This window comes from Pongo abelii, chromosome 6 (genome assembly GCF_028885655.2).
Source record: "Pongo abelii isolate AG06213 chromosome 6, NHGRI_mPonAbe1-v2.0_pri, whole genome shotgun sequence".
NCBI classification, from domain to species: Eukaryota; Metazoa; Chordata; class Mammalia; order Primates; family Hominidae; genus Pongo; species Pongo abelii.
The window spans coordinates 6,952,369-6,978,790 of NC_071991.2; the positions used below are offsets into that span (position 1 = coordinate 6,952,369).

General features: G+C 53.5%; 1 protein-coding gene and 1 long non-coding RNA gene across 6 annotated transcripts in view; one reads left to right on the top strand and one right to left on the bottom strand.

Moving 5' to 3' along the window:
- Nucleotides 1–8,076: 8,076 nt before the first annotated feature.
- Nucleotides 8,077–26,422, bottom strand: part of GRID2IP (Grid2 interacting protein) — a 37,392-nt gene continuing 19,046 nt past the window's right edge. For 2 of the 4 annotated variants that reach the window (XM_054560134.2, XM_024250010.3), the window contains 14 exons: nucleotides 24,805–24,936; nucleotides 24,506–24,603; nucleotides 24,179–24,296; nucleotides 22,856–23,211; nucleotides 21,883–22,299; nucleotides 19,707–19,794; nucleotides 18,672–18,749; nucleotides 17,364–17,560; nucleotides 16,885–17,040; nucleotides 16,663–16,749; nucleotides 15,873–16,002; nucleotides 15,665–15,783; nucleotides 11,992–12,156; nucleotides 8,077–11,776 (listed from right to left, as the gene is read on the bottom strand). In XM_054560134.2, the coding sequence (XP_054416109.1) occupies nucleotides 11,705–11,776; nucleotides 11,992–12,156; nucleotides 15,665–15,783; nucleotides 15,873–16,002; nucleotides 16,663–16,749; nucleotides 16,885–17,040; nucleotides 17,364–17,560; nucleotides 18,672–18,749; nucleotides 19,707–19,794; nucleotides 21,883–22,299; nucleotides 22,856–23,211; nucleotides 24,179–24,296; nucleotides 24,506–24,603; nucleotides 24,805–24,936 (2,213 nt within the window). In that variant the 3' untranslated portion in view covers nucleotides 8,077–11,704. The remainder of the gene's footprint in view (nucleotides 11,777–11,991; nucleotides 12,157–15,664; nucleotides 15,784–15,872; nucleotides 16,003–16,662; nucleotides 16,750–16,884; nucleotides 17,041–17,363; nucleotides 17,561–18,671; nucleotides 18,750–19,706; nucleotides 19,795–21,882; nucleotides 22,300–22,855; nucleotides 23,212–24,178; nucleotides 24,297–24,505; nucleotides 24,604–24,804; nucleotides 24,937–26,422) is intronic. The other 2 variants (XM_054560135.2, XM_054560133.2) reach the window with 1 other exon arrangement.
- LOC129060579 (uncharacterized) lies at nucleotides 18,126–25,443 on the top strand. Of its 2 annotated transcripts, none has more exons than XR_010140807.1 (4): nucleotides 18,126–18,333; nucleotides 19,270–20,044; nucleotides 22,804–22,942; nucleotides 23,910–25,443. It is a non-coding gene; the product is annotated as an uncharacterized LOC129060579 (long non-coding RNA). The 2 variants fall into 2 exon arrangements; XR_010140806.1 differs by lacking the exon at nucleotides 18,126–18,333 and having other exon boundaries at nucleotides 19,268–20,044; nucleotides 23,910–24,046; nucleotides 24,756–25,443.

The following is a 26,422-nucleotide window of genomic DNA, read 5'->3' on the forward strand; positions in this document are numbered from 1 at the left end:
GCGGAGCTTGCAGTGAGCCGAGATCGCGCCACTGCACTCCAGCCTGGGCGACAGAGCGAGACTCCGTCTCAAAACAAAACAAAACAAAACAAAACATCTAGACCATCCTGGCCAACATGGTGAAACCCCATCTCTACTAAAAATACAAAAATTAGCTGCGCGTGGTGGCGCGCGCATGTAGTCCCAGCTAGTCAGGAGGCTGAGGCAGGAGAATCGCTTGAACCCAGGAGGCAGTGGTTGCAGTGAGCCAAGATTGCGCCACTACGCTCCAGCCTGGCGACAGAGCGATACTCCGTCTTAAAAAAAAAAAAGAAAAAAAAAAAAAAAAGAAGCAATGCGGGAAAGTGTTGTTAAAATCCTAAAAGATAAAGCTTTTTCCTTTTGCAGTCTCTTTCTCGACTTGCGGTGTTTCTTGTTTGCTATTTAATGTCATTCTGAGTAAAGAAGAAATAGAAAATTTTAATAACGATCATGAACTTTCCCATTTGTCTTTATCTTATTTAGAGATGGAGTCTTGCTCTGTTCAGGCGGGAGTGCAGTGGCGCGATCATGGCTCACTGCAGCCTCGAACTTCTGGCCTCAAGTGATCCTCCTGCCTCAGGCTCCCAAAGTGCTGGGATTACAGGCTTAAGCCATCATGCCCAGACCGGCAATGTCAATTTTGAATGCAAATATCAGATCGTTTAACTGAGATGAAGAATCCAAGAAGGTACATGATTCGTAGTTCATGGCTTGTCCACGGAGTGTGCCTGGGGCTGGCCAGAGGAGATAGGCATAGGACAGACCCAGGAAGGTTGGAAGGAAGGGGTGGGGGTACATCAGGCACAGAGCTGCTAAGAGAGCACACCTTGGGCACGGGGATGCTAGATGGGCCAGTGTAGACAGTCACGTGGTCCCCTGGTGCACATGAGCATCTACATTGAACGCAGAGGCAATATGCATTTGGGCTTGATGGGTGCTGCTTTCCTCTCCTGCCAAGTGACTGGCCAGTGCAGGGAGGTTGAGTCAGACATCAGCCCTTTCTATGCAACACCGCCCCAAGACCCGGCAGAAGGCAACCTTCAAGGGTATTGCAACCTTCACGCAAGGAACCCGCTAGGTACCTGGATCAGGAGTGGGAGTGAGACTTACCTCTGCTGAATTGCCCACCAAATGCACCAGGGCACCACCCACAGTGGGCAGCCACCACCATGGCCTGCCCAGAGAGGCACAGGGCATATGAGTCTGGTCTTACCCACTGTAACCTGGCCTGACGCACTTGCACCCATGCCCAGGCCCCCAGCTGAACAGAGGGCAGCAGCGGTCACTGGGCGAGGGCAGAAATGGGGAGACCAGGCTGCCAGACTGGTTCTCTGCTCAGAGAACCCATCCTGGGGAGGCAAGAGGTGGAACCATGTGTGTGCCCAGGCTTCCAGTCTCTATTGCATGCTCCATTGTCTCATCTGGGCTTCACAAAACACAGATTCAAAGCTGAAATTTTCAGGACGGTGACTGCAAAACACTAAATCTTGAGTGTGGGCCCTTCGGAGCACTGGATGCTGGGAAACCGCACGGTTCTTTCTACTAGAAGTCAGCTCTTCTCACAGATAACGAAGAACACGAAATTCAGAAAATAATACTTTTATTGATTACCTCACGCACTTCTGTGATAGTCTTTTCTCTACAGATGAATACACATATATACATATATGCACATATATGCATACACATTTATATGCATATGTCTATGCACATATAATACATGCATATATGCACATCCTTATATATGGATATATCCACATGCGTATATACATATATATATCACATATATAATATATATGCATATATATGTGTGTGTGTGTATATATTTTTGGTTGTTGTTGTTGATGTTATTTTGAGACACGGTCTTCCTCTGTTGCCCAGGCTGAAGTGCAGTGGTGCAATCATGGCTTACTGCAGCCTCAAACTTCTGGCCTCAAGTGATCCTCCTGCCTCAGCCTCCCAAAGTGCTGGGATTACAGGTGCACACCACTGTGCCTGGCTTTTTCTTACATTTTTGTCACTGTACACTCTTTGATTGCTTCTTCACGTTTCCTATTAGCGAGAATAGAAAAATTGTCTTTTCTCTAGCAGTGTTGATTGAAAAAATTTTTTTGATACTGTGGAAACATTTCTTTTATCTTCTCTACTTGTTTTGGGTACTACCCTGGAAATTTTTAGGGCCACTGTCACATTTGGGAAACTCACATTTCTTTCACAGAAGGGCTGCAAGATTTCAGGGTACTTGTAGTTTTCTTGTGCAGGGACTAATGTGTGATACTTTTTGGATTTGTAATACTAGTTTTTTTTGTTTTTTGTTTTTTTTTTTGAGACGGAGTCTTGCTCTGTCGCCCAGGCTACAGTGCAGTGGCGCAATCTCTGCTCACTGCAAGCTCCGCCTCCCGGGTTCACTCCATTCTCCTGCCTCAGCCTCCCAAGTAGCTGGGACTACAGGCGCCCGCCACCACGCCCGGCTAATTTTTTGTATTTTAAGTAGAGATGGGGTTTCACCGTGTTAGCCAGGATGGTCTTGATCTGACCTTGTGATCCGCCCACCTCAGCCTCCCAAAGTGCTGGGATTACAGGCGTGAGCCACTGCGCCCGGCCTGTAATACTAGTTAACCAGATTGTTAGCACTCCTTGTGTAATAGTTCAGTGCTTTTGGATATGACACTTCCCTTGAGAGGAAGCTTAATTCTCCTTCCCTTCAATATGGGATGGGCTTAGTGACTCTTTATTCTTTTGAGAGAGGGTCTTGGTCTATCACCCAGACTAGAGTACAGTGGCTTGATTATAGCTCACTGCAGCCTCAGCCTCCTGGGTTCAAGTGATCCTCCCACCTCCGCCTCCTGAGAAGCCAGGACAACAGGCATGTGTTGTCCAGTTGGCCAACTACACATGGCTTGTGACTCACTTTTTTATTTTTTTATTTTTTTGAGATGGAATCTCACTCTGTCACCCAGGCTGGAGTGCAGTGGCATGATCTCAGCTCACTGCAACTTCCACCTCCCAGGTTCAAGTGATTCTTCTGCCTCAGCCTCCCAAGTAGCTGGGATTACAGGCATGTGCCACCACAGCCAACTAATTTTTTTGTATTTTTAGTAGAGACAGGGTTTCACCACGTTGGCCAGGCTGGTCTCGAACTCCTGACCTCAAGTGATATACTCACCATGGCCTCCCAAAGTGCTGGGATTACAGGCGTGAGCTACCGTGCCCAGCCACAGTGACTCACTTCTTTTATTTTTTTTGAGACGGAGTCTCACTCTGTTTCCCAGGCTGGAGTGCAGTGGTGTGATCTCAGCTCACTGCAACCTCCTCCCGGGTTCAAGCGATTCTCCTGCCTCAGCCTCCCAAGTAGCTAGGATTACAGGTGTGTGCCACCACATCCAACTAATTTTTGTATTTTTAGTAGAGATGAGGTTTTGCCATATTGGTCAGGCTGGTCTCGAACTCCTGGACGCGTGATCCACCCACCTCAGCCTCCCAAAGTGCTGGGATTACAGGTGTGAGCCACCACACCTGGCCAACTCACTTCTAATAAAAAGAATATGATAGAGATGCCAGCTTTTCACTTCTGGGACTAGGTCTAAAAGGTGTTGCAGCTTCCTCCCCTCTCTGTCAAACCATTCCCTCTGGGGAAAGCTAGCTGTCTGGTCATGAGGACACCAAAGCAGCCATCTGTAAAAAGCCACGTGGTAAGAAACAGTCTTCTTATTAGCAGCCAGAAGGGGGCCTTCTGCCAACAGACAAATGATGAAACCATCCTGGAAGGAAGACTCCAGCCCCAGTCAAGCCTTCAGATGAATGCAACCTTGGCTGATGTCTTCACTGTAACTGTTGGGGAAAAAATAATGAAAATAATATCTCCTGCTAATCCAGTAAAACTCTGCTCCAAATGTAGAAAAGAATGAAATAGTTTTATTAATGAATCAGCATCAGACTAGACTGTGATGAGCATCATAGGCAGTCCATCAAAGTGATTTCAAAGACAAAACACCAGGCCAGGCACGGTGGCTCATGCCTGTAATCCCAGCACTTTGGGAGGCTGAGGTGGGTGGATCACCTGAGGTCAGTTCAAGACCAGCCTTGCCAACATGGTGAAACCCTGTCTCCACTAAAAATACAAAAATTAACTGGGAATGGTGGCGCACACTTGTAATCCCAGCTACTCGGTAGGCTGAGGTAGGAAAATCACTTGAACCCAGGAGGCAGAGGTTGCAGTGGGTCAAGATCATACCACTGCACTCCAGCCTGGGCAACAGAGTGAGATTGTCTAAAAAACCAAAAAATACAGAACACCCTTTTATATAGGAAGGTAGATACAGTCCATTACATACCAATTAATAGTCTTTACCCAAAAGAAAAAAGAAAACTTCTCATATTTTTGTTGTCTTGTTTTTATTTTTTATTTTATTTTCACTTTTTGCTGGGATTACAGGGGCACACCATCACGCCCAGCTAAATTTTTTTTGTATTTTTAGTAGAGACGGGGTTTCACCATGTTGGTCAGGCTGGTCTTGAATGCCTGACCTCAAATGATCCGCCCACCTTGGCCTCCCAATGTGCTGGATTACAGGCGTGAGCCACCGCACCTGACCCAAATTTCTTTTTAAAAATAATTTTACTTAATGTATTGAACCATCAGTGGTTAGCTCTCTTTCACATTGCCTGTCTACAGATTTGTGAAAGTGGTAACAGGTATAGGAACCAAAGCATAGAGCTTGTTTGGTGAAACTTCATCCTCATTAAGTTTTCTGGGCAACTTCATATGGATATGGTATGGGACATTCCTTATTCCTTCGGCCCAGAGAGCTTTGTTGAGCTTCACATCAATCTGTACATTTGAAGTCCCCATCTCCTTCATGGCGAATTTCTGGATCTCTCTGTGTGCCCGAGGGGCACTTCTTGAAGCCCACTCCACCGATGCGCTGGTGTATTCTGGGGTCACCGCCTCACTAATGGCGGAACGACCCTTCTTCTCGCCACCCTTCTTTGCAGAAGCCATCCTGCCAAGCCCCAGTTGGAAAAGGTGGAATCAAATTTCAACATGAGGTTTGGAGGGTACAAACATCCAAACCATAGCACCCAGTAAAACGATCTCTTAAGAACCTGGGTAAGCCACGTGCGGTGGCTCATACCTGTAATCCCAGCACTTTGGGAAGCCGAGGCAGCGAGTCGAGATCGCATCACTGCACTCCAGTCTGGGCGACAGAACAACACTCCGTCTCAATTAAAAAAAGAAAAAAGAAAAAAAGAAAAGAAAAGAAAAGGGGAAGGAGAGGGTAGCAGCTGCCAAGGTCTAGAACTGTCCAGCATGCTGCGTGGACAGTGGTGGGAAGGGTATATGTACAGGTGAAGGGGAAAGAGCCAGTTGATAGTGATTTGTGGTCACTGATGGAGAGCTTGGGAAGGCAGGTGCCCAGCATAGACAGGGAATTCACTCTGAATTGGAGGAGTGGGGAGGGAGGCCTGGATGCCCTGTGATGAGGATGGGAGCCGATGCACACAAGGTTGTAGAAGAGGCATGGGATGGGAGAATCCTGTCTGATAAAATCCTTTTTCTTTCTTTTTTTCGAGATGGAATCTTACTCTGTCGCCCAGGCTTGAGTGCAGCGGCATGATCTCAGCTCACTGTAACCTCTGCCTCCCGGGTTCAAGTAATTCTCCTGCCTCAGCCTCCTGAGTAGCTGGGATTACAGTCCCCCACCACCAGGCCTGGCTAATTTTTTTCTATTTTTAGTAGAGACAGGGTTTCTTCGTGTTGGCCAGGCTGGTCTCAAACTCCTGACCTCAAGTGATCCAAACTCCTTGACCTCCCAAAGTACTGGGATTACAGGCATGAGCCTCAGTGCAACCTCTGCCTGATAGAATCTTTTCTCTGTGAAGCACCATCAACTCATACAAAAATCTTTGAGGCCTCCTTGAGACTAAGGACTATTATATCTTTGGCACCTGAAAGGAGGGTGTTATGGACTGAATTGTATCGCTCTCCCCCCACCACCAAATTCATATGTGGAAGTCCTAACGCCCAGTATCTCAGAATGTGAGTGTATTTGGAGAAAGGTAATTAAGGTTAAATGAGGCCACACGGGGAGGGGGCTTAATCCAATAGGACTGGTTTCCTTAATCGAAGAGGCAGAAGCCTGGACAACATAGCAAGACCCCATATCTACAAAATTAAAAAAAAAATTAGCCAAGCATGGTGTTACATGCCTGTGGTCCCAGCTACTCAGGAGACTGAGGTGCGAGGATTGCTTGAACCCAGAAGCAATCCTCCATATGTCTGCATTACTTGGTGTTTACAGCATGAGCCATGATTGTACCACTGCACTCCAGCCTGGGTGATAGAGCAAGACCTTGTCTTTATGAAAAAAAGAAGAGGCAGGGTGCGGTGGCTCACACCTGTAATCCCAGCACTTTGGGAGGCCGAGGCAGGCCTGAGGTCAGGAGTTTGAGACCAGCCTGGCCAACACAGTGAAACCCTGTCTGTACTAAAAATACAAAAATTAGCCAGGTGTGGCAGTGTGCGCCTGTAATCCCAGCTACTTGGGAGGCTGAGGCAGGAGAATCACTTGAACCCAGGAAGTGGAGGTTACAGTGAGCTGAGATCGCGCCACTGCACTCCAGCCTGGGTGACAGAGCAAGACTCCATCTCAAAAAAAAAAAAAAAAAAGAAGAAGAAGAAAGAAGGAAGGAGGACAGAGGAGGAAGGAGGAGGAAGGAAGAAGGAGGAGGAGACAGAGACGGAGACAGAGACGGAGATGAAGAGGGAGACGGAGATGGAGAAGGAGAAGGAGAAGGAAGAAATGCCGGGGAGAAAAGACCAAGTGAGGACACAGGGAGAAAGCTTGTCTGCAAGCCAAGGAGAACAGCCTCAGGAGAGACCCAACCTACTAACACTTTGATCTTGGACTTCCAACCCCCAAAACTGTGGGAAAACACATTTTTTCTGTTTATGCTGCCCAATCTATGGTATTTTTATCATAGCAGCCCTAGCAAACGAATAGAGGGAACAGGAAGAGAGAAAAGAAGTAAGGGTTTTATGTTGAAACCCCCAGCATCTGTGGCCCTTAGAGTGCTGAGTGTGTGTGTGTGTGTGTGTGTGTGTGTGTGTGTGTATATACATATGGAAGCTATTTTCACTCAGAGGATGGGGCTTTCGGATTTAGACAGACTTCGGTTTTAGATCCAGCAAGTCACATAACCTTCCTAAGTTTCAGAGTTTTACTTGCAAAAAAGAGATAATGAAATCCACCCTGGGTTTTTGTGAAAGTAAAATGAAATGAAATCCGTAAAAACACTGAGCACACCAACACTCACGGATATTACTATCTGGAAAGGTGGTGTATCGTTAGGCTATGTTATTTTGTTAGTATTATTGGAGATGAATGAATTCCTGAGGCATAAGTGCCTGCATTCACACCTTGTCATCTGGTGAGGAACTAGGGAGTCTGGGTGGATATGGTACAGATATTGAGTCACATACAGGGCTTTGCACTGACTCTGGGGTAGAACCACCATAAAACATAACCCCAGGTAACCAGACTCAGAGAGGCTGCCTTCTAAGATGTTGGTACCTAGCAACGCACCTGGCACACAGTAGGCAATTAAAAAGCATTGGCCGGCCTGGTGTGGTGGCTCACGTCTGCAATCCCAGCACTTTGGGAGGCTGAGGCAGGTGGATCACGAGGTCAGCAGTTTGAGACCAGCCTGGCCAACATGTTGAAACCCCGTCTCTACTAAAAATACAAAAATTAGCCGGGCATGGTGGCACATGCCTGGAGTCCCAGCTACTCAGGAGGCTGAGGCAGGAGAATCGCTTGAACCCGAGAGGCAGAGGTTGCGGTGAGCCGAGATTATCCCACTGTACTCCAGCCTGGGCGACAGAACAAGACCCTGTCTCAAAATAATAATGATAATAAAAAATATATAAAATATAAAAAGAAGGCCAGGCGCAGTGGCTCACACCTGTAATCCCAGCACTCTGGGAGGCCGAGGAGGGCGGATCACAAGGTCAGGAGATCGAGACCATCCTGGCTAACACAGTGAAACCCCGTCTCTACTAAAAAATACAAAAAATTAGCCGGGCGTGGTGGCGGGCGCCTGTAGTCCCAGCTACTCGGGAGGCTGAGGCAGGAGAATGGCGTGAACCCGGGAGGCGGAGCTTGCAGTGAGCTGAGAGAATGTGCCACTGCACTCCAACCTGGGCGACAGACTGAGACTCCCCTCTCAAAAAAAAAAAAAAAAAGCATTGGCCAATGAGTGCAGGAAGGAAGAGCGCTCACTGAGTACTGAACATCTACCAGCATCCGTTAATGGGTCTGTTAGTTAACCCTTTCAGGGTTGTAAGTAATAGCAACCATTCAAACCAGCCTAAGCCAGGGAATTTAAATACATTTAAAATTCTTTTAAATGGAAGGAGAATCTGCTGTCTTGAAGACCGACAAGTCCAGTGTGTGCTTCAGGTATGGCTGGATCCAGGGACAGTGGGATGTATATGGTGATCTTCTCCCCTCTTTTTTTCTCTTGTGCTAGCTTTATATCCAGGCAGGTGCCCTTCATGTGGTGGTCTTGGCAGCCCCTCCTGACTCCTACCTTCTATACACCCAGAAATTCCAGAGCAAAGGGAATCTCTTTTTCAAACAGTGCCAGCTGGAGGCTTGGACTGACTTTGAGCCACACAGCCAGAGTCACAAGATCATCCTTATCCAATCACTCCAGCTCCAGGCCCTGGGAGTAGGGGAGAGATAATTTCTGAAAGGAGAAACAGGAATCCTTTCCCAGCAGAAGGGCGAGACTGGTTGCCAGGCAGGCACAGACCACACTGCCCACTGGACTAAGTATCTATTTCATTTGTTTATGTATTATTACTTTTTGAGACAGAGTCTCCCTCTGTCACCAGGGCTGGAGTTCAGAGGCGCAATCTTGGCACACTGCAACCTCTGCCTCCCAGGTTCAATAGATTCTTGTGCCTCAGCCTCCCGAGTAGCTGGGATTACAGGCGCCTGCCACCACACTTGGCTAATTTTTGTATTTTTAGTAGAGAGGGTTTCACCATGTTGGCCAGGCTGGTCTGAAACTCCTGACCTCAAGTAATCCACCTACCTGGGCCTCCCAAAGTGCTGGGATGACAGGCGTGAGCCACTGTGCCCGGCCTGGACTAAGTATCTGGATAGAAGTCAGGTAATTCATGGGTGGTCAGGTAAGACAGACAAAAGCATGCCAGCTGCTGAGTCCATGGGGATGGGGAACCAGATCTGTGCTGGGTCCAGGCAGCACCAGCGCCATTGGGGATTTTAAGGAGGCTGGGATCTGCACCCCGGGCCAAGAGGTCATGCAGTACATTAATTGCAAAAATGGTCCTGATTCTCCATCTGTCCCTGAATCCACACCCTGTATGGAGTGGCTTTGCGACATCTCCTAGCAGAGCCTGTTTCCCTTCCCCTAGAATCAGGGCTTGCCTTGTCATTTGGATGGACAGCAGATTGTGGCAGAAGGCACAGTGTATCAGCTCTGAGCCTCAGCCTCAAGCCATCTTCCGTGCCTTTGGTCGTTCACCCTCTTTGACCCCCCAGTCCCCTCATGAAAAGAATCCTGGCTATTTGGGTGCAAAATGAGAGACCCCACAGGGCTATCCCAGCTTTTCCAGCCAAAGGCCCCAGACATGAGATTGCGTGGTATGATTACCAAAGCTGCCTAGCTGACTCATAGCTGACTGAGGATGCAGAGCCTAGCTCAGATCAGAACCGGGACCCAGAGACTTGTGAGCAGTAAGTGATTGCTGTTTGAAGCCAATGAGTTTTGGGACTGTTTGTTATGCAGCATTGTTGTAGCAAACAGATAACCAATACAAGGCATGTTAGGGAGAAAACCTAGCTGGTGCTTGGCCTGCCACACTGTACAATCAAGAGGTTAGGTCTCCTGGAAAGGACACGTGTTTCAACTTGCAGGAAAATGCCATGTGGGCTAACCAGGCCTGGAAATCATGCCTGTTGGAGTCTATTATCTCTACAGATCTCATGCAGGGTGTTTTTGTTTTTTTTTTCAAATGGAGTCTCACTCTGTCGCTCAGGCTGGAGTGCAGTGGCATGATCTCGGCTCACAGCAACCTCCGCGCCCCCAGGTTCAAGCAATTCTTCTGCCTCAGCCTCCCAAGTAGCTGTGAATACAAGCGTGTGCCACCACGCCCGGCTAATTTTGTGTATTTTTGGTAGAGATGTGGCTTCACTATGTTGGCCAGGCTGGTCTTGAACTTCTGGCCTCAGGTGATCCGCCTGCCTCGGCCTCCCAAAGTGCTGGAATTACAGGCGTGAGCCCCCGCGCCCAGCCTGCAGAGGTTTTAACTGACCTCCTGACATGCTTCCCAGAGACACAGGCACTGGGAACTTTCGGAAACAATTCTGCTTGAGCTGCTAGGGAGAAATGTACCCCACTAGCCACATCCCCCTTGCAGTATATATTTTGGTTTTGATGTTTTTGTATGGTGGTTGTGTGCAAGGAACAAAAAAACAAAGATGGCTTCCAAGAGGGGCCTAGGGGAGACTGGGAAGAACTGAACAGATTCCCAGTACTGCCCAGGTGCAATGTAAGCCATTTGATTGCAGTGGGAGAAAAATAATCCATGAGACAAGATTAAAGCCCATTTCAGACTCTTCCAAAAAAAAAAAAAAAAAAGTGCAATGAGGGAAGCTGTCTGATGCAAGGATCTGCCAATCAGAGAATTTTAAAAAAGGTGAAACAGTTCACACACCCTCCCTCCCTGCCCACCATGCCACCTGCTTCTGCTCCTGGTACCAAGGTAACTCCTGCTATATGCTTAGACACATGTAAAATGACCATTTGGGTCCCAAACACATCCCACTTTGTGACATCTGCCCCCAAACCTGCCCTGCTCTCATGACTTGCTCCAGAGAACATCACCATCCGTCCAGGTGAGAAGTCTGGCAGTCGGCCACCAGATGCTGCTCCCCTCCTGCCTCAACACCTCCCCATTCTGTCTGCTCTACCCTGACCATGGCTATCCCACTCCCAGGCTCCCCACTTCCAATTGGGCCACCTCTACACAGGTTTGGGTTTGTCCACTGCATGAAACCTCAATTCTGCAGTCTGACATAGGCGGTCTTCCTTCTCCAGTCCTTCCTTCCCTGCGTCTCTCCCAGCCTTCTCTCTTCCCGTGTCCCTGAAGCCAGCTTCCAAGGCCCAGGCTGGGTGTGCACATCCCCAGGGCCCCTCTACGTTGGGCTTTCCGCCCTCTCGCGACTCACGCCCACCTGCAGGGTCGTGCTCAAGGGTGTTGGCCCCCTCACAGGGACCCGCTAGGAGCAGGATCAGAGAAAAGGTCCACATGTCCCAGGAATGTGGCCACTTTGTAATCCACCCTCCAGGCCCCCCTGACAGCCTGGGAGTGAAGAGGGAAGTGGGCCCAGGAAGCCGATGGAGCACGGTCCTCTAGGTGCAGACACACTCAGCACCTGCTCCTACGGCATCTGGCTCTGGGCCTGGGAGTAGGAACAAGGGCTGGCAGAGGAGGGCCCGGCCACAGCTCGGCGGCTGAGGTAGCTGCAGGAGAGGCTGGCGGTGTGCTCGCAGCCCGGGGCACAGTGGCCCAGGACCTCGGCAGTGTCTGGGCTGCCCTCTTGGCCTCCATCTCCCTGCTCAGGCCGCAGAGGACGTGGTGTGGCCACTGTCACCAGGCCAGGGGTGAAACCATCCCGGAGCTGCGTGGGCCCTCCCCGGCCTGCAGGTCACTCAGCGCTCGCTGGGGAGGGGGAACAGAGGTAGGGTGGTCAGTGGCCCCAGGAACCTGTGACGCCTTCCCTGTCTCTTCCCACACTAGACAGCCCATCGGGGGTTAGGGGGACGTGTCGCTCACTGGAGCCCCTTTGCCAGCCCTGGCTTCATGGAGGGTCCCTTCATTTGGCCTCTGGCCCCCACCTCTCCAAAAGGGCCCCTCAGGGCTCCACCGAGGCTCACCTCGAACTTGCTCATGAACTCTGCAAAGATGCCGAAGAAAGCCTCAGAGGTGGTGGCCTTGGAATCCTCCCCAAAGAAGGCCAGCGCCTTGCCCAGCTCCTCCATGGCCTCGCGCTGCAGCCCGTCCAGCGCCCGAAGTGCCGGCTGGGCCGTCTCCAGGAAGGACTGACGGGCCTCAGTTAAGGAAACAGCCAGCCCGCTGGTGCCCCCAGGGTCTCGGGCGGTGGCCCGACAGACAGGTCCCTAGCAGCCCTATTCCCGGTTGGCCTGAGTCCTTCCAAGGGCCAGGCCCTGTGTCCAACAGGGAACCATGCCCTGTTCAGGGACTCCAGTCCCACTGGCCACTGAACTCATCCTGGAACTGACCACAGCCAGTGCAGCCTCAGGCCATTCACCCCTGTTCTCTCTGCAGGGCCAGGCCCTGGGTCTCTGATCAGAGGCCTCCACTGACATCTTCTTCCCCAACCACTCATTTACAGCAGGCCCCTCTGTCACTTTCTAGGCATTTTTTTTTTTTTTTGAGACAGGGTCTTATTCTGTCACTCAGCCTGGAGTGCAGTGGCGTGATCACAGCTCACAGGTCATTCCAGCCTCTACCTCCAGGCTCAAACGATCCTCCCAAGTAGCTGGGAACAGAGGTTTACACCACCATACCCAGCTAATTTTTTGATTTTTAAAATAGAGATGGGGTCTATGTTGCCTAGGGTGGTCTCAAACTCCTGGGCTCAAGTGATCCTCCCACTTTGGCCTCCCAAAGTGCTGGGATTACAGGTGTGAGCCAATGCGCCCGGTCCTAGGCCTTACTCTGTTTTCTAGAGCATTTGTCACGATCTGAAATTGTTCATCAGTTCATTTCCTTCTGCCTCAGTGAAAGCTCGCTCCCTCCTTGCACCTCCAGGACTTAGAATAGCATCTGATACATGGTCAGTCCTGCAAAAAGGTTCAGTGGCTGAATCGCTATCATTTTCTCAGCACTTAAAATGGTGCCAAGCTTTGTTCCAAGCTTGTTGAATCATCGTTTAACACCTCTATGAGGTAGATTCTCTCTATTTTACATGCAAACAAATTAAAGCACAGAGGACTTTAGCAACTAGCCCAAGATCACATAGCAAGCACTGTGGTGCCTGAGCCACGGTTGAACCCACCAGGGTCATATCAATTAATGACCACTGTGGTAGAGGTTCTGATGACCCCTCTTTTTCCTGATGAGAAAACTGGGCTCACAGAGGGTAAGTGACTTGCCCACAGTCCCACAGCAGGTAAGCAAATGAGTCAGGATTTGGGCCTATGCCTGTCTGATATGCCAGGTCAATTTCCTTTGCAGAGGCTGCCTTTAATTAATTAATTAATTTCGAGACAGAGTCTCGCTCTGTTGCCCAGACTGGAGTGTAATGGCATGATCTCGGCTTACTGCAATCTCTGCCTCCTGGGTCCAAGTGATTCTCCTGCCTCAGCCTTCTGAGTAGCTGGGATTACAGGCACATGGCACCATACCTAGCTAATTTTTGTATTTTTAGTAGAGACAGGGTTTCACCATGTTGGCCAGGCTGGTCCCAAACTCCTGACCTCAGGTGATCTGCCCTCCTTGGCCTCCCAAAGTGCTGGGATTACAGGTGTGAGCCACCGTGCTTGGCCTGCCTTCATTTTATTTTTGAGACAGGGTCTCACTCTGTCACCTGGCTAGAGTGCAGTGGTGTGATCATACCTCACTGCAACCTTGAACTCCTAGGCTCAAGTGATCCTCTAGCCTCAGCCTCCTGAGTAGCTGGGACTACAGGCACACACCACTATGCCAGACTCATTTTCAAATTATTTTGTAGAGATGCAGTCCCCCTATGTTGCCCAGGCTGGTCTCAAACTGCTGGCCTCAAGCGATCTCTCAGCCTTGACCTCCCAAAGTGCTGGGATTACAGGCATGAGCCACTGCACCTGGCCCAGAGGCTACCCTTGAATGTGACCATCCATCTTCTCTCTGGGGACCTCCAAGCCCAACGAAGCAGGCCAATACCCCTGGACTGAGGGATGCTAGAGTGGACTAACCCTTACCTAAACAGCCTCAGTTTTCACAACTGCAAAACATCTGGGTGGGCCGGGCACGGTGGCTCACACCTGTAATCCCAGCACTTTGGGAGGCCGAGGCAGGTGGATCACGAGTTCAGGAGTTTGAGACCAGCCTGACCGACATAGTGAAACCCCATCTCTACTAAAAAATACAAAAAATTAGCCGGTTGTGGTGGTGGGCACCTGTAATCCCAGCTACTCGGGAGGCTGAGGCAGAAGAATTGCTTGAACCCAGCAGGTGGAGGTTGCAGTGAGCCGAGATTGCCCATTGCACTCCAGCCTGGGCAACAGCGCGAGACTCTGTCTCAAAACAAAACAAAAATCCGGGTGTGAAGTGGGTGAAAGATGGGGGTGAAAAGCACCTTGCCCAAGCTGTCGAGTTTGCTTAGTGATTCTCTGCAGATCTCCTGCCTGAGAGGAAAGGGCGGGGGTGGATCTGACATCAAATTCCTACTCAGACACTCACCCGCACCAGGCCCCATGTGCTGCAGTCAGAGACATGTGACAGGGGCTTTTACCACCTACTGCCCTGGCCACAGGGACAGCCCCAGAGCTCTCCTCCTTACCTAGCTTCAGCATTAGGGAAAACCCTGTGTTCCCTGCCAAGCGGTGTTGGAGCCAGAGAGGGGGAGCAGGGAGAACTGCCACATGCCCTTCTTTCCTCTCCTCCCATCTGGGCCTCTGTCACCCACTGTCCAGGCCCTGCTTGGAGGCTCAGTGGGAATGTCCCACCCTCCTGACTGCCTTTGGCTGGTAGGGCCTGACAGGCTGTTCCTTGTAATTTTGACACTTAGCTCTGGGCTCCACTGCCCCAGAGGACAGATGGTACAGTGGCTTTGGGGCACTCAAAAGAGCTCTGGCTTCAGTTACACACAGACTTGGCATAAGCACTTGGATTATAAATGACCCAGGGCTAAGCGCAGTGGCTCAGGCCTGTAATCCCAGCACTCTGAGAGGCTGAGGCAGGTGGATCACCTGAGGTCAGGAGTGCAAGACCAGCCTGGAAAACATAGTGAACCCATGTCTGTACTAAAAATACAAAAATAAGCCAGGTGTGGTGGTGGGTGCCTGTAATCCCAGCTACTTGGGAGGCTGAGGCAGGAGAACAGCTTGAACCTTGGGAGGCGGAGGCTGCAGTGAGCCAAGATCGTGCAACTGCACTCCAGCCTGGGCAACAGAGCAAGACTCTGTCTCAAAAAATAAATAAAATTAAATAGATAAATAAATAAATAAATAAATTTATAATCCAGGATGGGACCTGGTGTTGTGGCTCACGCCTGTAATACTAGCACTCTGGGAGGCTGAGGCAGGCGGATCACTTGAGCCCAGGAGTTTCAGACCAGCCTGGGCAACATGGCAAAACCTTGTCTCTACTAAAAATACAAAAATTAGCCAGGCATAGCCTGGGTGACAGAGTGAGAGCCTGTCTCAATCAATCAATCAATAAACAACCCAGGATGGAGCCTCTTCCAGGACCCCTGGGTGCACAGCAGCCTGTGTCCAGAATCTCTGCTGGAAGTCGAGGTCTCCAGCGGCCACTGGAGCCATAGCCAGCTCTACCCAACCACCCCAGGATCCAGCCTGGTGCAGGAACAGGCTGCTCAGAGGATGCTGACATGACCACTGCAAACTTGTCCTCGCTAGAGGGGGAAATGCTCTGGCAGGCGTCCTGTATCTCGCTGATAGTGCCATGGAGGTCAGCCAGGTCGCTGGTCAGGGCCCGTTGGTTCACTGTAGGGAAGAGGACAGGGGCCGCATGGGGCCACTCTCCCAGCCCAGGACGGCATGCCTCTGCCTCCCCATCCACCCACCCAGCATACCTTTGGCAGCCAGGGACACAGTGGGCAGGTCCTGAGCAAAGCCCAAGAGTTCAGGGAAATGCTGGCTCAGCGATTTGGCAAGGATGTGCAGGAAGGTGGACTTCCCATCCACTGTCTTAGTGGAGTTCAGCTGCAAGTGACCCCCAATATACAGTCCCGTCAAGGACTCCATCAGATGGGGTCACACGGGCCCAGCTTCTCCTGGACTACTGTGGCGTCAATGATCAATTCTTGGCCTCCCCTTTTTCTTTTAATAGCAGGGTCTTGCTCTATTGCCCAGGCTGGAGTGCAGTGGCTCCATCATAGCTCACTGCAGCCTCAAACTCCTAGGCTCAAGCGATCCTTCCACCTCAGTCTCCCAAGTAGCTTGGACTACAGGCACGCATCATGCCTGGCTAATTATTTCTGTAGAACTGGGGTCTTGCTATGCTGTCCAGGCTAGTCTCCAACTCCTGGCCTCAAGTGATCCTCTCACCTTGGCCTCCAAAGTGCCGGATTACAGGCATGAGCCACCACACCCAGCCCAATCCCCAGCCTTTGACACTCTCTTTCCAACTCTCTTCCCTCACTCCATTTTTCCAGATCCTGGGAGTGTGTTCCCCCACCCCACCCGACCCCACTCTTTGCTGTAGTCATATTTTGGCTTCAATGTGGCCCTTTTCCTGCTAGGAGGAGAGCCCTCCTTGGTCACGATGTCCTCTCCTGCCCTCTGCCACAACTGAGCTAGGCCTGGCGTCAGCGCCTTGCTGGTAGAGCAAACCAGTCAATTGCCGCCAGCAGGTCCCCTCACCTCTGTCAGAAAGTTGATCTTGAAGCCCGTGGTCTTGTTGGTTTTGGGCTGTCCATCGTTGAGATAGTTGCCCATGGCCAACACAAACTGTGGACAAGAAGGTGGGCAGGTCCTGTCCTCACCCCACCACCCACCCACCCTGTTGTCTGGATGGGCCTCCAGGCTGGAAGCCCCAGGAGGCAGAGAAGCAGATAGGGTGCCAGGGAAGGTACGCCCACTGACCTCCAGGATCTTGGCGAGCTTCCGACTGTTTTTGAGCTCCAGGGAGGCCTGGCGCAAGCATTCAAGGCTGCCTCGGATCTCCTCTGTCTTCTCCTGGAGGGTGGCCTGGAAGTGGAGGCTGCGCAGGCGCGTCTTGTATTCGGGAACTGACAGCATCTGCCTCGAAGGCAGAGCCAGGATTCACCCATCCCCTTCCTGGGACCCTCTGCCCCACCTCAGGCTTTGGGGTGGGGGGGGTCTGCTGGCTGCTTCAGCCCGATATTCCGGTAGGAAGAATAAGCACGACCCCTGGGGGAGCCCGCCTCCCATGTACCTTGGACCCCTGTCAGGACCTGGCCATTAAAGGTGTTAAACTGGGACTCAGAGGCCTGGGCTCAATGGCGGCCCCCGAAGGGGCGCGGGACCCCAGCAGCCCTGGCCACAGCGACAGCCCCTACGGAGCCGGCCGAGGCCTCGGGGCGGGGTTGTGGCCGCGGCACCTGCAGGACGAACTGGTCTGGCTCGCTGAGGCGGCCGGGCGCCTCGCGGAAGGCCTGGTAGCGCTGCTCCTCGTCGGCGTCGGGCGCGAAGAGCAGCAGCTGCGCCAGATGCGCGGGCTCCAGGCGCCGAGGCTCCATGCTCATCAGCACCTGGCGCAGCTCCGCGGGGCTCAGCTTCAGGTGCGCCAAGAGGATGGCTGCGGGCGGGGCGGCGCGGTGAGCTGGGCGGGGCCGGAGCGGGGCGGGGCCGGGGCCGGATGGGACCCAAGACGGAGAGGGCAGGGCAGAGGCGGGGAGAGGGCGGACACGGGACGGGGCCTAGGGGAGAGGGCGGGGCCTTGAGGCTGGAGCGACAAGAAACGCGGACGGGGGCAAGAGGCTGAGCTGAGGCGGGTCCCGGGTGGGGAGAGGACGGCGCTTCAATATTGGCCTGGGCTAAGGGGAGGAGCCTGGGAGGGGAAGAAAGAAGGAAAGGGGGCGGGGCCGCTCGGTGAGTAGGGGCCGGGAGAGGGTGGGGCTCGGCAGGAAGACGGCGGGGCTTCCAGGTTGGCCTAGGATACAGGGGGGAATCTGAAGGGGCAGGGGACAAGAGAAGCGGGTAGACCTGCGAGGGAGAGCTGGGGCGGGGCCTGGGCTACTGGAGGAACTCTAGAGGGGTGGGGGTCAATGAATAGGGCGGGGTCTATGAGGCTACACTGGGGCGGGGCCCGGGGGGAAAGAGGGCGGGGCCTTGGGATTGGCCTGGGCTACTGTGAGGAGGCTGTGGGGTAGGAGCAAGGAAACGGAGCGGGGCTGCTGGTCGAGATCCAGCGGGGGAAGAGGGCGGAGCTTCCAGATGGGTTTCGGCTACAGGGAGGAGACTGAATGGAGGGAACAAGGAACAGGGGCGGGGCCTGCGAAGGGTGCCGTAGGGGGCCGGGGCAGGGGCGGTCCCTGAAATAGAGACGGTCTTTCAGCGACCGATTTACGGGTGAGGACGGGGTTCTCGAGACGCTAGATTAAGAAGCTGGGTGGGGTCTATGGGGGTCGGGCCAGGGACTAGGGCGGGGCCTGCGAAGGAGAGAGGGCATGAGGCTGGAGGCGGGGCCAGAACTGGGAAGTTGATTAGACAGTGAGGGCGGGGCCGGCACCTGCGCCCAGGTGGGAGCTGGCTGGCTATGGGGCCTGGGAGGGGGCCTTCACCGCGCTGAGCGACATGAGTCCGGGTCCTCACCACCTAATCTCTGTCATCCACCTGGGCAGGTCTGAGGCCCAGAGAAAGGGCCGCCGCCTGCCCCCTACACCCCCTGGGGTTCCCTGGACCCTCACAGGTGTTGTAGGCCTTCTTATGGGACAGGATCTCCACCACCTCCTTCTTCCGGAAGGGCTCCGGCCCCGGCACCGGTTCTGGAAAAGAAACTGACAGTTTACGAAGGCGGCTAGGCTGAGGCTGCAGTGGGAAGGCCCAGGAGTGGTGTGGCCACAGCCAACAGCCACTATCCCCCTAAACACGACCTCGACTTAATCAGCTACGCGTGTCCATAGTCCCCTCATTCCTCAAGTCGGGGACCCTCAGGTCCTGTGTGTAACCTCCCCCGCCCCGTGCCCTGTGCACCCCCTATGCTGCAGGAAGCCAGGTCTTTCTGTTCCATCCTGGGACCGCCTGTTCCATCCAGCAACTACAGGGAGATACCCAGGAAGGGGTGAGGGCAAGGGAGCCTGGAAGATATATTTGTGGATGCCTCCTGTCTACGGTGTGACTGTGAGCAAATTACCTCACCTCTCTGTGCTTCCTCATTAGGAAGTGGGGGGTGATCACACTATGTACATCATAGAGTTGCCATGGGATTTAGAAATGAGAGTCCCTGGTATTTGATCACTGCACAATAAATGACAGCTTTTTTTTTTTTTTTTTTTTTTGATACAGGGTCTCACTGTGTCACCCAGGTTACCAGGTCGGAGTGCAGTGGTGTGATCATGGCCAACTGCAACCTCCACCTCCCAGGCTCAATCGATCCTGGCAACTCAGCCTCCCAAGTAGCTGGGACCACAGGCATCCTCCACCGTGCCTGGCTAATTTTTTTGTATTTTTGATAGAGACAGGGGTTTTGCCATGCTGCCCAGGCTAGTCTCGAATTCCTGAGCTCAGGCGATCCACACACCTCAGCCTCCCAAAGTGCTGGGATGACAGGCGTGAGCCACTGTGCCTGGCCTAAATGCCAGCTATTAAATAACTCAGGGACTGAAGGCTTGAGGATGCATCAGGTTAAATAGCAGTCAGTGCAGCCCTGGGAGGTGCTAAGCCTGGGGCTGCCACAGATGGTGTGGTATCTGGGGTTCCCCCAAGGCCATCAGGCCACTCACTAGCAGGTTTCTGGGTGCCAAAGTGGAGCTCCAGGTCGAGGTATTTCACCATGTCACTCAGCTTATCGTAGTCGGAGTCTTCCCCGAGCTGCGAGGGAGGATGGGAGGTTCAGAGTAGGAGGAGCAGCAGCAGCTGGACTGGCCTCCCACTTCCCACCCTCTGAGGGCCACCCTGGGGGCTTCCTGAGCAAAAGCACCCATCAGGCGCTGGGATAAAACCCGGAGCGGGAGGAGACTGCAGAAGCCAGATCATCCGAGTCACCGGGTGCTGAGCCAGCGCCTCTTGGGGTCAATCGAGACTCAAGACTTGGAACTCTACTCGTGCAGAAGCCAGCAAGGTGGGACTGGAGTGGGGCATGAAGGAGCTGTGAAGAGGCTAGAGCCAAGTAAGGGGCTACCGGAGGTGGCTCAGGGGTCTGGCTCTGTCATCAGGTCTCCTTGGAGGGCGGTGAGTTCACCAGGGCTGCCCTGGGCAGAGTGAGCTGGTGCTGGGAGAACTGCAGCTGTGACAGCCTAGGGGCCAGACGCTGGACACGTGGCCGTGATGAATGGCGTAGATGAGAGGTGACAGCCTGGGGCTGGGACAGGGAGTGAGGATGGGGTGGCTGCCAAAGTGAGAGAACCCAAAGGGAGGGCAGGCAGGGGAATGAAGTCTTAGAACATGGCTGCAGGGCGGGGACACTGAGGATGGATTTGGGCTTGGCCAGATGTGTGACCTGTGTCCCTGTGTCCACCTTCGGTAACCAGTGGAAGAACCATGCTGTGGAGCAAGACTTGAAGATCGGTCTAAGGCTGGCAGGAGTGAGGTCTCCAGGGGACCCAGGAGGTCCCTATTTGTGCCCTTGTCTCACTGAGTTTTTTTTTTTTTTTTTTTTTTTCGAGATAGGGTCTCACTCTGTACCCCAGGCTGGAGTGCAGTGGTGCCATCTTGGCTCACTGCAACCTCCACCTCTGGGAATCAAGTGATTCTCCCTCTTCAGCCTCCCGAGTAGCTGGGACCACAGGCATGCACCACCATGTCTGGCTAATTTTTTTATTTTTTTTGTAGAGACAAGATCGCACTATGTTGCCCAGACTTGTCTTGAACTCTTAGGCTCAAGCAGTCCTCCCGCCTCAGCCTCCCAAAGTGCCGGGATTACAGGCGAACCACCAAGCCTGGCCTCACTGGGCATCTTTATTAGCAACTTGGAAAGGGTCCCTGGAGATGTGGGCTAATGATATCTTGGCTGAGAAGGCAGGAGACAGAATTGGGACCCAGGAGATGGCAGTGGGGAAAAATCACAAGCATGCCTCTGCCCAGTGTGACTACATGTGAGAGTGTGCTATTGATCCCAAGAAGATGGAGTTGAGGATGATGGTGAGCATGAGCACTGGGACGGGGCAGCCCCGGGAGCTGGAAGGAGCCCCTGCCATATTAAAAGGAGTATGATGTCCGGGTCAAAGGAGGTGAGAACCCTGTTCTCTCCTCTGAGCTGGTCAAGCCCCATTGGGGGTTCCATCTGGAAATATCTCTTTGACAGGGACATGGACACTGGAGTGGGGGTTGGAAACCATGTTCTAAGAGAATGATCTGAAAAAAAAAAAGGGGTGGGTTGAACCTTGTTCATCTTGCAGATTGGTTGGTCTGTGAATAAGATTGCTCTGCCCGATTTTAAGGGCCAGAAAGAAAACAGGGCCTGGGAATCCTGGGGAGACAAGATTTCAGAGCAAGACAAAGGATAGTTAAAATCGTCCAGTGAGGAAAGGAAGACCTTGACACGTAGTGAGTTCCCCATCACTGAAGGTGTTCAAGCATACACTGGCAGTGTTGTGCGGGAGGAAATTCAAGCATCAAAGTGAAAGGGTGAAGGCTGGTGTGCAGGCGTTTGAACCAGCTGCTCTTTTAAAGGTTTAAGAGAACTCATCTGGCCTCAAGAGTGATAGGTTTCAAGGATGGGTAGGGTGGCATTTCCAGGTGTCCCCAGTGTGTGTCTTTGGCTGAGGGACACAGATTGGCTTCAATGCCTGCAGTGGCCCCCAAGCATGGGGACATCCTTGGGCTGGGCCTCTACTCATCCTCTGCTTGGGGTAGGGAGGATGATGTTGGAAGATGCCTGGCCGATGGGTTTTCCTTCAGTGCTGCTGCCTAAGCCATCCTCCCCCAGTACAGAGCACTGCTGGGTCCCAGGTCACCCACCTGACCCCAGATGGTGCCTTCTGAGTTCTCCACCTGTTCCCACCGCAAGCGCTTGACGCTCATGTGGCTGGTCTCACTGCGCCGGTGGCCCAGGCCCCGGGACAGCATGGGGGGTGCACAGGGCACGGGTGGGGGCAGGGGCGGTGGGGGTGGTGGAGGGACTGGGTGGCTGAGTTGGGTGAGGGGCTTGGCCAGCGCCTGAGCAGGGCCCCGGGAACCATCAGAGCTGCGGGAGCTGGGCTTAGGGTCATGGAAAGGCAGGGGTGGTGGGGGTGGGGGGCTGAGCGGGGGTGGGGGGATGTGGTCAGAGATGGAGGAGTAGGTCAGGGAGCTGCCTTCTTCACTGCTGCTGATGCAGTCACTGGCGCTGCTCCGCTCATTGGTTACGAAGCTGCCCTGGTCATCATGGAAGCTCATCTGGTGGTGGGGAGAGAGGCAAGGGGAGGGTGAGGCTGGGCCCAGAGAGACTAGAGCAGGTGCAAAGTGAAGGACCATGGGATAGCCTGGGACAAGGATAGGGCCATCTCACGGGTTAGCCTCAGGCTGTGAGGGACACCTGGGCTAAGGATAGGACTGTCTCACAGGTTAACCTCAGGCTGTGAGGGGGATAGCCTGGGCTAAGGATAGGACCCTCTCATGGGTTAGCCTCAGGCTGCGAGGGGGATAGCCTGGAATAAGGATAGGACCCTCTCACGGATTAGCCTCAGGCTGTGGGTGGGATAGCCTGAGCTAAGGAATGGGCTAACCTGGGACAGGGAATACGGGCTAGCCTCAGTGAAGGAGCATGATAACCTTGAACAGGAGATAGGGTAACCGGGGGCAAGGTGTGGGACAGCTTGAGCTAGGGAGTGGGATAGCCTGGGGAAGATCCCAAGGGCAGCAGGCCCCTTGCGGGAGCCCAGGAACACTGTTGCCTTGCAGACCACCACACCTCGCCTCACCCGCCTCCCTCTACACCTGCTTGCGTGCCCACCTCCTCATAGTCGTTCTCAGGGGTCAGGAAATCATCCACGATGGTGACCCGGGGGCCCAGCTGCTCGCTCAGCACGTCCAGGAAGCGGTCAGTATCGCGGCTTCGCACAGGGTGGGAGAAGGTGAAGAGCTTCCTGCGGCTGGGTGGGCGGGCGGGGTCCGGGCTTGGGGGGCTGTCGGGGCAGATGGGCCCGGGGCCTGGCTGTGGGGAGGGCGCCCTGCTGCTGTCCAGGCTGGCGTAGGGGTGGGACTCAGAGCTGCTGGGGGAGGCCAGGCCCCCCGAACACAGCGGGTGGTAGCAGGGGGAGGGCAAGAGTCGCTCGCTGGGCCACGAGACGCCGGACAGGGTCCTGGGCCCTGGAGGAGGGATGGAGTATGAGGATTCCTCTTCAGCCAGCACCAGGGTTCCAGGTGCAAGCTGGAGAGAGGGCCCTAGGGCAGGCTGGCTCTGTGTCCCAGGCCACTCCCCTTTCCCTCTCTGGGCACAGTGCAGGAAGACCCTAGGCAGCCCTGCCTTCCAAGCATGACCAAAGGCCAGATCTGGTGAGCAGAAGCACTGCTCAGCCTCAGGACAGGCTGGACGCCAGCTCACCTTGGAACAGTCACCAGGGGTCCCAGCTGGGAACCACTGAACACCACTAACTCGAAGGGTGGAGGAGCTTCTCTAGGGCCCAGACCCAGAGTCATGGAGCGTCTCACACGCCCAGCAAGCCCTGAGATCACAGGAGGATTTCCCAGGGCTCCTGCCTTCTGAGCTGCAGAGCAACTGTTTTCCCAGCTGTGCCATTCACAGGACAACGCGTACACATCGTTTATCCAATAACCACTTGCTAACTCGGGGACTTCTTCAGAAACAGGCATCTGCCTTCTTTCTTTTTCTTTTTTAAGATGGGGTCTTGCTCTGTTGCTTATAGGCTGGAGTGCAGTGGTTCAAAATAGCTCACTGCAGCCTTGAACTCCTGGGCTCAAGTGATCCTCCTGCCTCAGCCTCTTGAGGAGTTGGGACTACAGGCATATGCAACCATGCCCAGCTAATTTTGTATTTTTTTTGTCAGAGATGGGGTCTCACTATGTTGCCAGGCCGATCTCAAACTCCTGGGCTCAGTCGATCCTCCTGCCTCGGCCTCCCAAAGTGCTGGGATTACAGGCACGACCCACGGCACCCAGGCTACTTTCTTGATCCACAGCTGAGGTGAGAGTCACAGGGCCATGGGAGGGACTGGGACAACCCTGACCCTGATGGAGCAGAGAAGCAGCTCCAGGGCCAAGCCTGGGGTGGAGGGAAACATCCGGACAGCCGAGATGACGGAGGCTGGAGCCCTACCTGTGGTGACTGCCGGGCTGGGGCCTGGAGGGGAAGCCCGGGATTTGGACACGGTCCCCATCTTCCCTTTGAAGCTGCTGTTCAGTCGAGACTCAAGCTCTGCATAGACGGCTGACATCTGGAGGGAGATGGGGGAGAGTCCAGCCCATTCTGCTTCCCCTCATGGCCCTAATGTGGCCCAGGCCTGGGTGGGCCGGGAGGCAGGGACATGCCCCAGCCTGAAGCAGCACAGGGACGCCTTGGCCTGGGTCTCCTGGGCCCAGTCCTATGGACCGTCCATTCCCTGCCCCCTACGGACCCCACCTGGAGGGCGAGAGAAGGTCTCACCATCTTCGGGTTGGGGGTCTCAGGGAGGGACGTGCCATCGCCTGCCTGGCGCTCGCCTGGGATCAGGGGAAGAGGCATCTCAGGGCACTCGCCGGGACCTACCGGGGAACAATGTCATTACCGTATCTGAGCTCTACGGCTCAGGCCCCTGCCCAGAACCAACAGGCCCCACAGACCCAGGAGGGCCAATCCTGAGCCCTGCTTAGCCCCATTCCCTGGGATTCCCCACCTCACCAAGCCCATTTTGCAGGTGGAAAAACTGAGCTCCATTCATACCCTCCCCCTGACACCAGCCTTACCACAGCTGAGGCCGGCCTCCAGGCCCTGGGACCTGAGGCTGCGGCGGCACATGGAGGAAGCCCGCAGGGAGCTCCGCGGCTGGGGCTCAGGCGTGGGCTCCGGCTCCAGATCCAGCTCAGGCTCCGGCTCTGCTGTGGGACATGCAGGGAACATGGGGCCTTCTTGTCTTCTCAGTCAGACAAGGGACCTCCGAAACAGGGAGGGGAGGGCAGATGTCATCTGCACCAATATGCGGACCCCAAGCTATGGGGCCTGCCCTGCTTGCCTCCAGAACAGCTCTTGAGGGGAAGCCCCAGGGCAAGAAACCAGGTGCCAGGAGCAGCACCAGAAAGCAGCTAGCCTGAACTCAGGGGCCTAGCGGAGATCTCATGACAACAGCTTCCAGAGTCTCAACGCCCTGTGCTTGCCCCAGGCCAAGTCACTGCTGCCCAGAGAGGATTATGGGCAAAACAGAAGTTTTTTTTTTTGAGACTGAGTTTTGCTCTTTTTGCCCAGGTGCAATCTCAGCTCACTGCAACCTCCACCTCCCAGGTTCAAGTGATTCTCCTGCTTCAGCCTCCCAAGTAGCTGGGATTACAGGTGTCCGTCACCAGGCCTGGCTAATTTTTGTATTTTTAGTAGAGATGTGGTTTCAACATGTTGGCCAGGCTGGTCTCAAGCTCCTGACCTCAGGTGATCCGCCCGCCTCGGCCTCCCAAAGTGCTGGGATTACAGGCGTGAGCCACTGCTCCCGGCCAAAATAGTTTTTTGAGCCTACACAGATATGTAAGGCATGTGCGGTCCAGCATGGAGCCTGAGCTTCTCACTAAAACTCTAGCAAATTGTGCGTCCCTGGGACTGCAGCTCATGGGCACACAAGGGCCAGCAACTCTGCAGCGGCCCCTTCCCTTTCCTTCCTTCCCTTCCTTCTCTCACTTTCTCTCTTTTCTCTCTTTCTCTCTGTCTCTCTCTCTCTCTCTTTCTCTCTTTCTTTATTCAGAGTCTGGCTTTCTCATCCAGGCTGGAGTGCAGTGGCACAATCTCAGCTCACTGCAACCTCCACCTCCCAGGTTCAAATGATTCTCGAGCCTCAGCCTCCCAAGTAGCTGGGACCACAGGCATGCACCACCATGCCTGACTAAATTTTTGTATTTTTTTTTTTAAGCAGAGATGGGGTTTCACCATATTGGACAGGCTGGTCTTCAACTCCTGACCTCAGGTGATCCACCTCCCTCAGCCTCTGAAAGTGCTGGGATTACAGATGTGAGCCACCATACCTGCCTTTTTTTCTTTTCTTCTTTTTTTTTTTTTTTTTTTTGAGGGAGGTCTCACTCTGTCCCCCAGGCTGGAGTGCAATCAAGGCTCAGTGCAGCCTTGAATCCCAGGCTCAAGAGATCCTCCTGCCTGAGCCTCCCCAGTAGCTGGGATTACAGGTGTGTGCCACCACACCCAGCTAATTTCAAAATTTTTTATTATGTTGCCCAGGCTGGTCTCCAACTCCTGAGCTCAAGTGCTCCTCCCACCTCATCCTCCCAAGTAGCTGGGACTACAGATGCATACCACCACGCCTGGCTAATTTTTGATTTTTTTTTCTTTGAGATGGAGTCTCGCTGTGTTGCCCAGGCTGGAGTGCAGTGG